A 14422-nucleotide genomic window follows, 5' to 3' on the forward strand; every position below is an offset into this window, starting at 1 on the left:
ACCTACCACTTTTACACCCACAATTAGCTTTTTTTATGCTCATATATTTAAATAGCTATATTTATTTATTAGAAAATTATGTTTATTGTCTAAAAGGTATATTTAAATAATTTGTAGTCAAAAGTAACTTAAAGAGATAGTTAGCAGGAATTAGAGAATTGAAACTGACGGACAGGTACTCGTGTAGCTCTGGACAATTTTTTGTTTTAAATAGGGGAAGGTTGCCGTCAATGAACCACGTAACAGTTTTCGATTTTTTTTTTAATAAAGAAAATCCAACTCAAATTTCACGTAATTATAGGAACAATTTCTCAGTATATTTCTTTTTTAATAGTAATATTCACTTTCATGTTAAATATACACAATAAAGAATGAAATTTAAAAATAAATATTTTAGCATGAGGTCTATTCATGGCTACCGGTTGCTATGGATGGACTTTTAAATTTTCAGTGATATTTAAAGCACGTTATAAATAAATGAAAATGGTAGAAATCTTTTCTGACCGATTAACAATATGATTAAATAATTTTAGCTACTTGTCGACTCTGCAGTAGACAATTTTCAGACAAAGGAAGGTACTAAAACTGATGACGCGTCTGCACAAACTCAGGTACGGGAAATATCTTCGCGGTCTAGTCATGGAACCGGTACAATGACAGCAACCTTCCCCTACGTATGAATAAGACATCAAAAAAAAAAAAAAAAAAAAATCAACGTGATCATGGGGAAAAAATTCAAAAACACTGTTTTATCGTGTTATTTGGTTAACGAAAAAAAACCCTTTGTCATTGCATTTTATAAGGTTCAATATGCAGTAGAACTTTGATTTTATGTTGTTCGTTTCATATGTTATTTCGCTTCCGACGTCATTTTCTGCTGCTGGTTGAGAAAGGCTATAGCGGAGAGTGTTGTACCTTGGGACGTTTGTACCTTGGGTTACTGCTAATTTCTAAGAATCTATATTTAGCAGCCATGTTTTTGTAGTCTCCAACAGTAACTTCCACCACTAAATAGCGCCATAGTAGAAATCAGTATCAAATGAGTAAAAATTGACGATTTTGTGAGAGAAAAAAATTTTATGACTCCAAAGTAAATATATACTACATTTTCAATTCATTTTCTGTCTTTGTATTTGTAACTTTAATCAATTAAATATCATTTTGTTATAAAGGAGAAGTAATTTAAATTTTTTGCTTATGAGAAAATAATGATAGTGCATCCGGATTGACCATCATTTTGGTTTTTCTTAAACCACGTGGTGATGGTACCTTGGGACAGCCAAACATTTTGTACCTTAGGACACGTTCCAAGTAATAACATATGCATGGTTCTTAATAATTAAGATATGTTTAGGAACATGGAATAATGTTCTAATTTTATGTAGTCTTTTAAACATATTTAATGTTAGATAATAATTCATAATTCATTATTCGTGATTCATAACTAATTATTCATGATTTAATTCACTACCATGAAAAAAAGTATTTTTTTTAAAATTTGTTTTCTGGTGCAAAATTCGTTTAAGTATATAGCTGTTTCCTGAATCACAAGGACTTTCCCCAAATCATAGTACAACAGGATGTGTCTCAAGGTACAATAGAATGTTGTACATTTTATTAGAAATGACGTTCCAATAGTGATCTCTGAAGTGAACTGAAGAGGAACCTTGCTAAACGCAAACCAAAACTGTAAACTGAAACGCGAACTTTCAAATCCAAACCAAAACTTTTTCATTTTTGTTCCGCGTTCGCGTCCATATTGTAAAACAGTCAGTCTCTCTCGAACCACCGTAGTGTGTAGATATGTGATGTAACGTTAGCTAATAAATGTATTTAATTTCTTTATTAGTTAAATTATTGAGTAGTGACTACATAAAGCATGTAATAATGACAACACTACACAATTAAAGGAAATATAAAATGATTATAGAGAGAAGGCCCAACGTGAACAACAGATGAACAAATGAAGGTAAGCTCTTTGCTTATCTATTATCAATCTTGTTTTATTTAAATTGATTTCATATAAATGGATAATTATTATTAGAATGGCCTACCGAGTCATAACAGATTATGAGACTGATGCGCTCTTTCGCTCGGATCTCATTTAAAGGCAAAAGCTAATTAATGCAATTGAATTAAATTATTATAATATCCAAGCACATCTAATAAAGGTCAGAAAAACGGTATAATTAAAATGGCTTCTTCTTCAAAAGAAAGCTTTACAATTGATAAATTAAATCAAAACAATTATGTCGTGTGGAAATTCAAAGCTGAAATGCTTCTCATTAAAGAAGATTTGTATGACCATATAATCGGTAATCCACCGAACCCTCTAACTGAAGCTTGGTCTAAAAAAGATCAAAAAGCAAGAGCGTTAATAAATTTATCCATTGATGATAAACAAATTGTTCACGTAAAAAATGAAGTCACTGCTCGAAGTACTTGGGAGGCATTAAAAAAGATCCACGAACGATCTAATTTATCAAGTAAATTATATTTGCTGAGAAAATTATACAGCACAAGATTAGAAGAGGGTGGTAATATGAATAACCATATTATTAAAATTCTTGAGATCACTGATAAGCTCAAAGCTATTGGTGAAGATATCAAAGATTCCCATTTATCTGCTCTCTTATTATGCTCCTTACCCCCAAGTTATGATACATTAATTACAGCATTGGAAGCACGACCAGAAGAAGAATTAAACTCAAATTTTATACAGGGTAAATTAACAGACGAATATAACAAAAGAATTGAAAATTCCACTTCAATTAATGAAAGCGCTTACAAAGCAAACAATACAAATAAAAAGAAAAATTATTCAAAACGTGAGAATAAAAAATTCTGTACATATTGTCACAAGAAAAATCACGAGAAATTTGAGTGCTGGCATTTAAAAAAGAAACAAAGTAACTATCTGACAAATAATACCAAAAGCAATGAAAAATTCCTAAATAATTCATCGCTCTGTTTCGAGACGAATAGAGTTCCGAAATCAAACGCATATAGTGAAGCGAGTTCCGATGACCCACTTTCAAAAGGAGAAAGATATAAAACCTCAAGTAGGGATCTGGCTTATCTCTCCTCAGACAAGATCCAGAGGTACAGTGTTTTGGTAGATTCAGCTTGCAGCTCGCATATATTTAATGACAAGCGTTTATTTACTGAAATGAATAATGATCACAGCTCGGTAACAGTCGCGAATGGTGAATCATTAAGCTCCTATGGGATTGGAAGCGTCAAACTTAAAACGAGGATTTCGGATGGGAACACTTGTAACATAACACTTAAAGATGTTTTATACGTTCCAGATCTTGAAACTAATTTAATGTCAGTAAGCAAAGCAACATTGAATAGTTGCACTGTAACGTTTGAAAAGGATCGTTGAAAATTAACATATGAAGGGGAAACTTTTCTGGAAGGAAAATTAAAGCAAAATCTTTATGAAGTAATATTAGATAATTCTAAAGATGAATGTTTTGCTAACCTAACTCATCAGTGCAATAAGAAAAATTGCATTGAACTTTGGCACAAGAGATTAGGACACAAAAACTACAATTCAATTAAAGAATTAGCATCGAAGAAACTTGCAACGGGATTAGAATTAGAAAATTGTGCACACAATTTTTCATGTGAGACTTGCATCAAATCAAAATTAACAGATGCACCTTACCCTAAGCAAACACATCATAAATCAAAACAAATTCTCGAGTTAATTCATTCTGATTTATCAGGTCCATTTAAGACACCAACTATTGGAGGAAAAATATATTTTCTTACTTTCATAGACGACTTTAGTAGGTTTACAATCATATACTTACTATCTAAAAAGAGCGAAGTGCTGACAAAATTAAAGGAATATATCGCTATGACTAAAAATAAATTTGGGCGGATTTTACAAACTTTAAGATCAGACAATGGTGGAGAATATATAAATCAAGAGATTGAAAATTTCTTAAAAGAAAAAGGTATTCAGCATCAATTAACTGTACCATATTGCTCTTCTCAAAATGGGGTAGCAGAGAGAAAAAACCGAAGTTTAGTTGAAATGACTCGGTGTTTACTGTCCCAAGCAAATTTACCTCAGAAATTTTGGGGTGAAGCAATAAACACTGCCACCTACCTTCAAAATCGGCTCCTCACAAAAGCTAAAGAAAAAACTGCCTATGAACTGTGGACAAATAATAAACCCGATCTATCCAATATAAAAATATTTGGATGTAAAGCGTATGCGTATATTAATAAAACTAAGCGAGGAAAGCTAGATGACACAGCTATTCAAGGTATTTTTGTGGGATATGATAACAGATGTAAAGGATACAGAATTTATGCTGAAGGAAAAAATGTAATCAAAGCTCGCACTGTGAAATTTATTGAAAATGAAAATTCAAATATGAAAATCAAAGATCATTCAAGCCTTGATTTACTTGAAGATAATGAAAACACTGCTGCAGGAAAATGTGCAAAAGCAGGGGAAAGTTCTGGAGAAATAAAAATCAATATACAAGAAGATAACGAGAATTCAGATGATGAAGAAACAACTGAGCAACCGCGAAGATCAGGAAGAAAAAATAAAGGAATACCTCCTGACAGAATTGCTTACGCTACAAATATACAAAGAATAACAGAACCGAAAAACTGGAAAGAGTTAGAAGATATTAAAAACCCATATGAAAAGGCAAAATGGCTTGAAGCTATAGAAGATGAAATAAAATCCATTAACAAAAATAACACTTGGGAATTAGTTAATCCTCCCCAAGGGAAGAAAATAATTGGATGCAAGTGGGTTTTTAAAGCAAAATACAACTCTAAAGGAATTGTAGAAAAGTTTCGCGTACGACTTGTTGCTCAAGGTTTTTCACAGAAGTTTGGACAGGATTTTGATCAAACTTTTGCACCAACTGTTGCATACACAACAATAAGAACTTTCCTAATCAACGCAGTACACAAAAATCTGAAAATAAACCATGTAGATGTGAAAACAGCATTTCTTCACGGAGAATTGAAAGAAGAAGTTTACATGCGTCAGCCGGAAGGGTATGTAAAACCAGGCGATGAAAATAAAGTTTATAAATTGAATAAGGCCATATATGGTTTGAGACAAGCTGCCCGAGCTTGGAATTTGAAAATTGCTGATTTCTTACTAAAACTAGGTTTTGTGCAGAGTAACACTGATAAATGTCTTTTTAAATGTTCAAAAAGTAATAATACAGTGTACATTATTGTATATGTAGATGATATACTGATAGCAGGAGAAGAAAAAGACATAAGTAACATAATTGAAGAACTGGAAAAGGAATTTGAGATAAAAAACTTAGGTTTCGTAAATCATTACCTAGGAATAAATATAAGAATAACAAAAGAGGGAAACATGATGTTAGATCAAAGAAACAAAATACAAGAAATAATAGAAAAATTTGATCTTGAAAATGCAAAACCTTGCGATACACCAATGGAACCGGGTTACCTAAAACTAAATGATGAAGAGAATTTACTCCCGGATAATAAAAAATATCGACAAGCAGTAGGAACACTGTTATACATAGCAACAGTCACTAGACCTGACATATCTGCCTCTGTAAACATCCTCAGCCGAAGGAATGAAAAACCCAGACAAAAGGATTGGGAAGCAGTTAAGAGAGTTATAAGATACTTAAAAACAACTAAAGAATACAAGTTGATTATAAAGAAAGAGATGAATCCAATCTTAATAACCTATGCCGATGCAGACTGGGCTGGAGACATATCTGACAGAAAATCTACCAGTGGAAATCTCTTTAAACTTGGTAACTTTCCTATTCAATGGATCACCAAGAAACAAAATTCAGTCGCTCTTTCATCAGCTGAGGCTGAATATATTTCAGCAGCTAATGCAGCACAAGAAACAATATGGATAATTAGTCTTTTAAAAGATTTGGATTTACCACAAGAACTACCAATAGTTATGATGGAAGACAATCAATCCTGCATAAAAATGATTCAAAGTGACAAGTATCACGCTAAAACGAAGCACATTGATATAAAGTACCAGAACATCAAACATCTGAAGGAAACCGGAATAATTGACTTAGAATATTGTCCAGGCAAGGAAATGACTGCAGATATCTTAACCAAACCTTTACCTAAGCCTGACTTTACCAGACATAGAAACAACCTGCAAATAATGACTTCAGAGATCAAGCAGGGGTATTAGAAATGACGTTCCAATAGTGATCTCTGAAGTGAACTGAAGAGGAACCTTGCTAAACGCAAACCAAAACTGTAAACTGAAACGCGAACTTTCAAATCCAAACCAAAACTTTTTCATTTTTGTTCCGCGTTCGCGTCCATATTGTAAAACAGTCAGTCTCTCTCGAACCACCGTAGTGTGTAGATATGTGATGTAACGTTAGCTAATAAATGTATTTAATTTCTTTATTAGTTAAATTATTGAGTAGTGACTACATAAAGCATGTAATAATGACAACACTACACAATTAAAGGAAATATAAAATGATTATAGAGAGAAGGCCCAACGTGAACAACAGATGAACAAATGAAGGTAAGCTCTTTGCTTATCTATTATCAATCTTGTTTTATTTAAATTGATTTCATATAAATGGATAATTATTATTAGAATGGCCTACCGAGTCATAACACATTTAGATTTCTATTTTTTCAAAATTAAATTGTTTTAAAGCTGGTTGAAACCGCTTAGCCAGTCATTTTGCCAGGCATTTCTTCTAAACGTCCAATCGTTCTTCCTGACAATTGAGGTTCACAACTGCTGATACTGTTCTTGAATCTTTTCAGAAGTGGGCGACGCATGTATCGTCTAATAACATCACGAATTCCTTCAATGCCAGATTTACTACCCGCTTTAGATAGTAACGAGGACGACTAAGATCCACAGCTGATCAAGCGATTCCAAGCATAAAAGCTCTAAAATTATTTTTATTTGTAAAGGCAAACTACACTCCTGTTTGTGAAAATTGCAACACCACGAAGGACTTTTACTCGAGTGAGCTGAAAATTGCAGGAAATGTAAAGTAGGGCATGGTATGCAAATGATTAGAATTGCAGACCGGTTGCGCATACGTATGCTGACAGCGCCCTCTGAACGGCGGATCAAACCGAATATAAATAGACGGCTATAGCGAGGCGTGTATGATTATTGGTGGTTATATGCTAGAGTTAACGTTAACTGAATCTTTACTATGCCTCTTCGACGAAAAAAAGCGAAATTTGAGCTAATTTCGGAGTTTGAACGGTGCAGAATCGTTGGCCTCCGTGAAGCTGGATTGTCTTACCGTGCCGTAGACACTCGTGTGCAGCTTAACAGCAGCACAATCATGCGTGTTTGGAAGCAGTGGACGGACGAGGGTCGGACAGTTTGGAAATCCGGGAGTGGACCCCGAAATGTGACGTCAGCTCGCGATGACAGACACCTGGTGCGTATGGCGCTAACGGACCGCACAGCTTCTTCTAGACGATTGGCAGCACAGTGGACAACAGCTACAGGTGTTTCATTGTGTGCTTCATTAATTCGGAGACGTCTGCTGCAGCGTGGGTTGCGCGCAAGGACTCCTTTATACAGGATTTCTCTCACGCAAAAATCATCGCCGCCTGCGGCTACAATAGGCCAATGTGCATAGGAGCTGGCGTGCTGATTGGCAGCAGGTCGTCTTTTCTGACGAATCCCGCTTCAATTTGTGGCACCATGATGGCCGAATTCGTGTCAGGCGCTATGCCGGTGAACGGCACATTCCGGAGTGCATTATCAAACGCCACAGTGGACGAACACCCGGATTTATGGTCTGGGATGCCATAGCATATCATGGACGTTCACAATTGCTACGAGTTGTGAGCAATTTTAACAGTACCCGATACATAAACGAAGTTTTACAAACCCAAACTATTCCTTTCCTGCAAGGATTGCCAGGGGCTGTATTCCAGCAGGATAATGCCCATTCACATGTGGTCAGGTCTGCCAAAGCCTACCTTGATTCGCAGCAGGTACAGCTTTTTCCTTGGCCTGCATATTCCCCGAATGTTTCACTGATAGAACATGTGTGGGATTTTGTTGGGCGGCGTCTCGCTCGTGATCCTCGTCCTGTTGCTTCGACAGACGAACTTTGGTTGCGCATACAAACAATATGGAATACTCTTCCTCAGGCAGATATTCAAACTTTGTTTCACTCCATACCGAGTCTTAGCAGCTCTTATTGTGGCGCGTGGAAGGGCCACACAAAATACTAATTTCTATCTCTTTTAATTGTTTGTTTGGTTTGAAAATGTAATCATTTATTTGTACCATTACCACTCAATTGTGTATTAAATTTCATTTAACTATGATGCTTCCTTCATGGTATTGCAATTTTGACAAACAGGAGTGTAACAAGCAAAAGAAAAAAAAAATATTAGTATAGATCGTGAAATAAATGAAATTGAATCTTAAAACATGAAAACAAGTAAAGAGATAACTCATTTTCCCCACTACTTCATTCGATAAAAGTCAATTTTTAAACGCTATACTTAGATTTTAAATACAGCCGCTTGTAACATTTTTTACTTCCAGTCCGACAGAAAACTTCAAATCGGGGTTCCACTGTACTACATTTTGAAGTCCGAAACTATATACGTTGAGAATGGGACTTTCTGCAAATCCCAAAATCATGTCTGCAATCGGTTGTGATTCATTCACCCTGATTATTTCATACCCCATTCAATCAAAAAAAAAAAAAAAAGAGTATTGTTGTTTGAATTTGTAAAGTAAATGTTTTATGGAAAAAAATGTCATTATTACTCGTTCGATTAAAAAGAGAGGTACAAACACACGAAGCTTACCTCGTCTATCCTGGGAATGTTTTCTGAAGCAAACAACCACAATGAAGACGATCATGATGAGAACTAAAGAAGCAACAACAACAGGCACGACAAGAGCAACATTTTTGTAAAAAGGAATGTCGGTTTCCCGTTTTCCAAATGCTGGAGATGAAGGCGGTCCTGAAATGTTTAAACTCATTTATGTATTTACTCAAGGTATGAGTTTCTGTACAATAAAACTTGTTTGTTACCTACTAAATTAAACTGAACCTTAACGGCAAACGTTAAATGTATTGGGCTCAAAACCTAGCGTTAAAAATGAGAAATGTAATATTTGTGTTAAACACGAATTTTTTTATGTGGTTTCTTACTTTTTGTAAAATTTAATATCATTTTAGCTGGACATCTACTTCCAGTACAGCACTAGTCATTCTGATGTTATCGGTATCTAAAGAGCGAGTCTACCATTTGGTAAAAGGTGTAAACTTACACAGTAATTTTTACTCAGCCTTGCAGTCAAAGTTTTCCCATGATTGGTTAAGGCTTTAAATACTACTTTTATTTAAAAAGTATCAAGCTTTGAATGTTGTGGGAAGGGTGTGCTCCAGCTTTGTGCACAAACCTGTCCCTATTGATCTTCCTCTGCATTTTTTCTGTTTTTTTTTAAATTTTCCAATCAACATGACTACCTACAGAACCTCTTCCACCGCATAGGCATCACTGAAGTACCTGACTGCTTTGTGTGTTGTGTTATGCAACTATTTGTGCCTGTCTGGCCAAAATTGTCTCCATTTTACCGTCTTTTGACAATTACTTTCAAAGGTTCCTTAGTATTGGACTGCAGGAAGGGAGATGGTCTGTCCGATCTATTCCGGGACGGAATTTAAAAATAAAAAGAATATATATAATAGGTTTTTGCCTTAAGGCAGGAACAGCAAGAAAAAAAAGGTAATTGTTTCATGCCATGATAATATATTTTGCGAAGTAATTTAACTTTGAACTTGTATGCAAGTTTTGTATGAAAGATTTGTTATGTGATATTCGCCACCTTTTTTTGGAGGTGGGGGAGGGAGGTAGAGAGATTTCTTCTGCAGAAGGTTTTTTTTTTTAAACCAGAAATTTTTGCTATTAAGATACAAGATATGGTCTTTTTTCTCCGTGCATGTAATTAAAACAGGATGGGACGTTAACAACACGTTTTGATTATTTCGTTTTTTATTGTACAAAATATTGTAAAATGGTTTGGATTAACTAGCAGAAGTTTTCTCACTGGCGTCAATATAATACTGTTAAAACACCTACGGCAACTTGCGACATTATAGAACCAAAACAGTGTGAACTGACGTCACTACATCCCTTATGTACTTAATAATGAAAACATATTAGTTAAAATAAATGTACTTTATTTATTACAACGAATTTTTATTCCTTTTTTTTATATTTTGTACATTTTCAGAACAAAAGAGATGGCCGAAAATTCTTAAAAACTAGCAACTGATCATACTTACCTTTGATGAATTTATTGTGGAAACATCACGTTTGTGCGAGAACTACTTGAGTTTATTGCTAACTTTAGACCGAAGACTTACAGTTGATCTGCCTGTAAATTTTAATTCCTTTTAAGGGGGGGAAACCAGTTTAGACCGGTCAAAACTCCACTTTTTTTATGTCATAAAATGATAGTAGAACTGTTCAAGAATATGTTGCCAAAATGTGAGCGAAAAATTCCGATTAGTTCCGATCCTTTGATCACTTAAAGTGACTGCGGAGACTCAAAAACGTTCACAGCATTTTTTTTTTCTTTCAAATGCATTTTTCTCGAAACATCTCATTTTTTTTCAACTGATGTGCATTCTAGCTGAAATAGTTTTTTACCAATCGTTCTGAAAATTTGTGTCAATATTCTTTATTAAATTGTACTCTATATGAACCTAACTCTTTAATGATTATTAATAAAAAAAGTATTTTTTTTTTAATACAAGAAGTGTGAAAAAATGCTAAAAAAAATATAACATTGTAATCAAACGCCTCAAAACGTGCAATTTTCAACTTTTTTGATCGCAATTAGATTTATATTCTTAGGAAATACGTTGTTTACGAGAAAGAAAATTTGTAATGATTACAGGCAAAAATTGTGGCTTCGGTAATGCACACCAGCAACAAGCTCTGATGAAAACCGCCCATGGACAGCAACTTCTAACTCCACTAACTCTGGTGTAATTCGCTTCGAAAAATCATAAGATGTACTCCAAAAGATGAATAAAATACAGTGCTGGGCAAATTATTAGACTAAGACTGTTTTAAAAGCAAATTCTTTATTGATTACATAATTATAGTCACATTAACGAACAGTGAAATAATCATCTAATATTTAGGATGCATTCCCTTGTTCTTGATGAGCATTTTAAGTCTTTTTGGCATCCTTTCACAAGGTTTACACCATTTCTTAACTTTTAAAAAATGAGGTAAAAATTTGTTTATACTCACTATTATATATACTCACATACACATACTCACTAATTACCTAAAACTAACTTTAAATATAACAGAACACACTAATATAAAGAACTAGTGAACTGTTTAAGCTGATTGAGGTTATGTTCCTGGTAGGTAGATAAACAAAGCATAAACAAAGCAGACAGTGCTGCCACCTGCAAACATTAATTGTGCTAAAATAATGTAATAATCAGTGTACAGTATGTACTGTACTTTAACAGTAAAGTAAATAGTATTTTAGTACAAATATTGTACAAAAAACAAAAAAAAACCTCTTTAGTCTACTAATTTGGCCAGCACTGTATACTCCAAGTTTTAAGAAATTCTGAATATTTCTTTCTTGTCAAAAAAAAAAGAAAAGAAAAGAAAAAAATCACGAAAAACACTACAATTTTGGCCTTTGAAACTGATTTCTACCTTTAACTGACTATCCGAAGGAGATTTTCTGATGTTTATTACAACCAAGTCCACTGCATAGAATTGGCATTGGCTTAGATCATTTGCCAAGCATATTGCTTGGCTAACACTTTTCATCAGCATTTGCTTCTCATTATACGTTTTTAGTCAACCTTTTCCATTTATTTTAACATATCAACCAGTTACTCACAGAAAACAAAAATATATCAAAGTGTGCATACCTGCATCAAGTGTTCTGAAGTTGTACTCCCCTTGAGTTCGACCCGCTTCACTATGCGCAGTAACCATGACAACGTATTCTCTGTCTGGTATGAGATTTCGGATGGCAAACAGATTCTTCGGCATGTCCAAACGCTCGGAAACCGTTGTCCATTGATTCATGCTCTTAGTTTTGTATTTCACTTCAAAATAATAAATAGGACATCCACCACTCTGCCAAGCTCCAAAGTGTAAAGTTGCAAAAGTAGCGTTTGGTTTTATAAAGGATGAAATCTGTGGAGCAATCGGAGCTATAAAATAGAGAAATAAATGCGATAAAATTGCTGTAGTGAATTAAAACTATTTGATAACGACCACATTTTAAATGAAAAATCCATGACTGAATTTTAAAACTATTCATTAATGGACTGTTCACCGTTAATCTGACCGATCACATTCAAGAAGACATTCTGTTTTGAGTGTGTATGCAATTGGCTTCATTACAAAAACAGGAAATCAAGTTAAAGGGTTGAACTTAGAACATTTTATTGAACTGATCGATCCATTAATGTATAGGTAAAGTCTACAGAAAAAAGTGAAAAGAAATGGTGCAGCCTGCCACGGCAGTTAATCAAATTAAGATTAAAGAATATGAAAATAGGTTTAATTGCGTACACGTTTACATAATTGTATCAAGGATCAAATTTCTAAAGGGGAAAAATCCATCAAAAGAGAGGATGACTAAAAGTCATATTTATTTACAGCGTTGTTAAAGTGAGAAACCAATCTAGATAAAACTCAAAGTCTCAAGAAAAAAATACATCTTTGTAGTTATTTCAATTCTACAATGGAGTCTCTTTATCAGTTGAAACAAGTCGCCAGACAGCAAGAAAGCCAAGAGAGAAACGAACGTGATTACGTGGGCTCTGGTGTATAAACCAAATCGGTAAACCAATAGGAATTCACAACAAAACACAGCAACCAACTAAGCGTCTGAGTCGTATGTTTTTCTTGAGAATTTATGCGGAATTTAACTATTTAAGAACTGTGGCTGTTGATAGAGACTATCCGTCCACCTTAGTTGATTCCATTTACAAAAAACTTTGCAAAAAATCTCAAACTATTGTTCTTAATAGAGTTTTTTACACTAAGAATTTAGTTTTCTGGTTGCTAAGATTCTGAAGCGATTTCAATTCCAAGTTGCGTTTTCTCTCATTAATAAACTTTCGTTCTCTTCTCTTGAAGATTCTATTCACCCTCCTAATTGTTGTGGGATCTATCAAATTGTTTGCAATTACGGATTCGGATACATCGGATATAATCGCCGCTCTTTGAAAATTCGCTTAAAAGGACATCAAAGCTATGTGAAAAGACAACAGCTGAATAAAACCTGTATTGCTCAACACTGTTGGGAATCGAATCACTCTATTGATTTTAATTCTTACAAAATTATCCAAAAATGCCCCAATTTGATTTTTGTGAATCTTTCCACATCCTGAGGAACCGGTCTAATTTAGTTAACGATCTTACTGTAATTCCGTATTTTTCTTCTGTGTGGACTCTTTTCTTAAAATTGGTTTAGTTTTTCTATTATTTTTATATAAACGTCGTACATTTCTTACATTTATTTTTTTCATTTTTTACTTTCTTATTTCGTTTTGTGATCAACTAATTCCAATTTGTTTATCCTTCACTATGTTTTTTCTGCATTTCTCCATTTGTTACACTGCTTCAATACATAGCTTTTCTCGTCGGTAAACTTATTGCTAATTTATTCAGAGTTGTCTCATTTTTGGACTATTTGCATTGTTTATGGGTTTTCTTGGAAATTTATTACTTAACGGTTTTTTTCCTGATGGAATTATGTCGTTATAAATTTCGGCTCCAAGTGACATTTTATCTTTTTTGTATTGTTTAATTTCTATTTTTTTGGTATTTGTACTATCTCCTATTCCACCGTGTTGCTTTTCTTGGATGAATTTTCATTCAGAAGCTCATACTTCTTTGCATTGAAAAAAGTGTTTCTTGTAACACTGAAACACGTGTCTGCAGTAATTTGCATTTTTTGTGCTTCAAAACGTTGGATAACTAATTATTTTAATTATTTTAATTTGCTTTTTCTACGTTGTTCTTTCACTATGATCATATTTAGCACAAATTTAATATGATCCTTTTTCACTTTTTACATCAAGTCTTGTTCACGTCAAAGCTCAGTGTCGTCTAATGTGCTTCCACAGTCCACCAGTAGAAGGCGTCTTAGCGCTGTTAAGACTTCTATAATTTTAATTTTGCTAAAATAGTCCATTTGTTTCTTATTCGTTCATTTAGTGATACAATCTTTTTGGAATTGCTTTTGAGAAATGAATATATATTTTCAAATTCATACAAGGTTTGTATTATGTAATTTTCGACCGAAAGCCACAAGATAAAATTCACCAGAAAACGCCAGAGTGATTTTTCGAATTTCAAATATTCACTCTCATATAAAAAGAGTCAATTTCTGTAA

The 14422-nt window shown here is 33.9% G+C and overlaps 1 protein-coding gene across 1 annotated transcript in view; it reads right to left on the bottom strand.

The window, feature by feature from the left end:
- The window catches only part of LOC129222453 (cell adhesion molecule DSCAM-like), a 207010-nt gene that overhangs the window by 19533 nt on the left and 173055 nt on the right, over window positions 1–14422 (bottom strand). The window contains 3 exon segments of the mRNA XM_054856967.1: window positions 8827–8985; window positions 10104–10112; window positions 11940–12227. Coding sequence (XP_054712942.1) covers window positions 8827–8985; window positions 10104–10112; window positions 11940–12227 — 456 coding nt within the window.

This window comes from Uloborus diversus, chromosome 5 (genome assembly GCF_026930045.1).
Source record: "Uloborus diversus isolate 005 chromosome 5, Udiv.v.3.1, whole genome shotgun sequence".
Lineage (NCBI taxonomy): Eukaryota > Metazoa > Arthropoda > Arachnida > Araneae > Uloboridae > Uloborus > Uloborus diversus.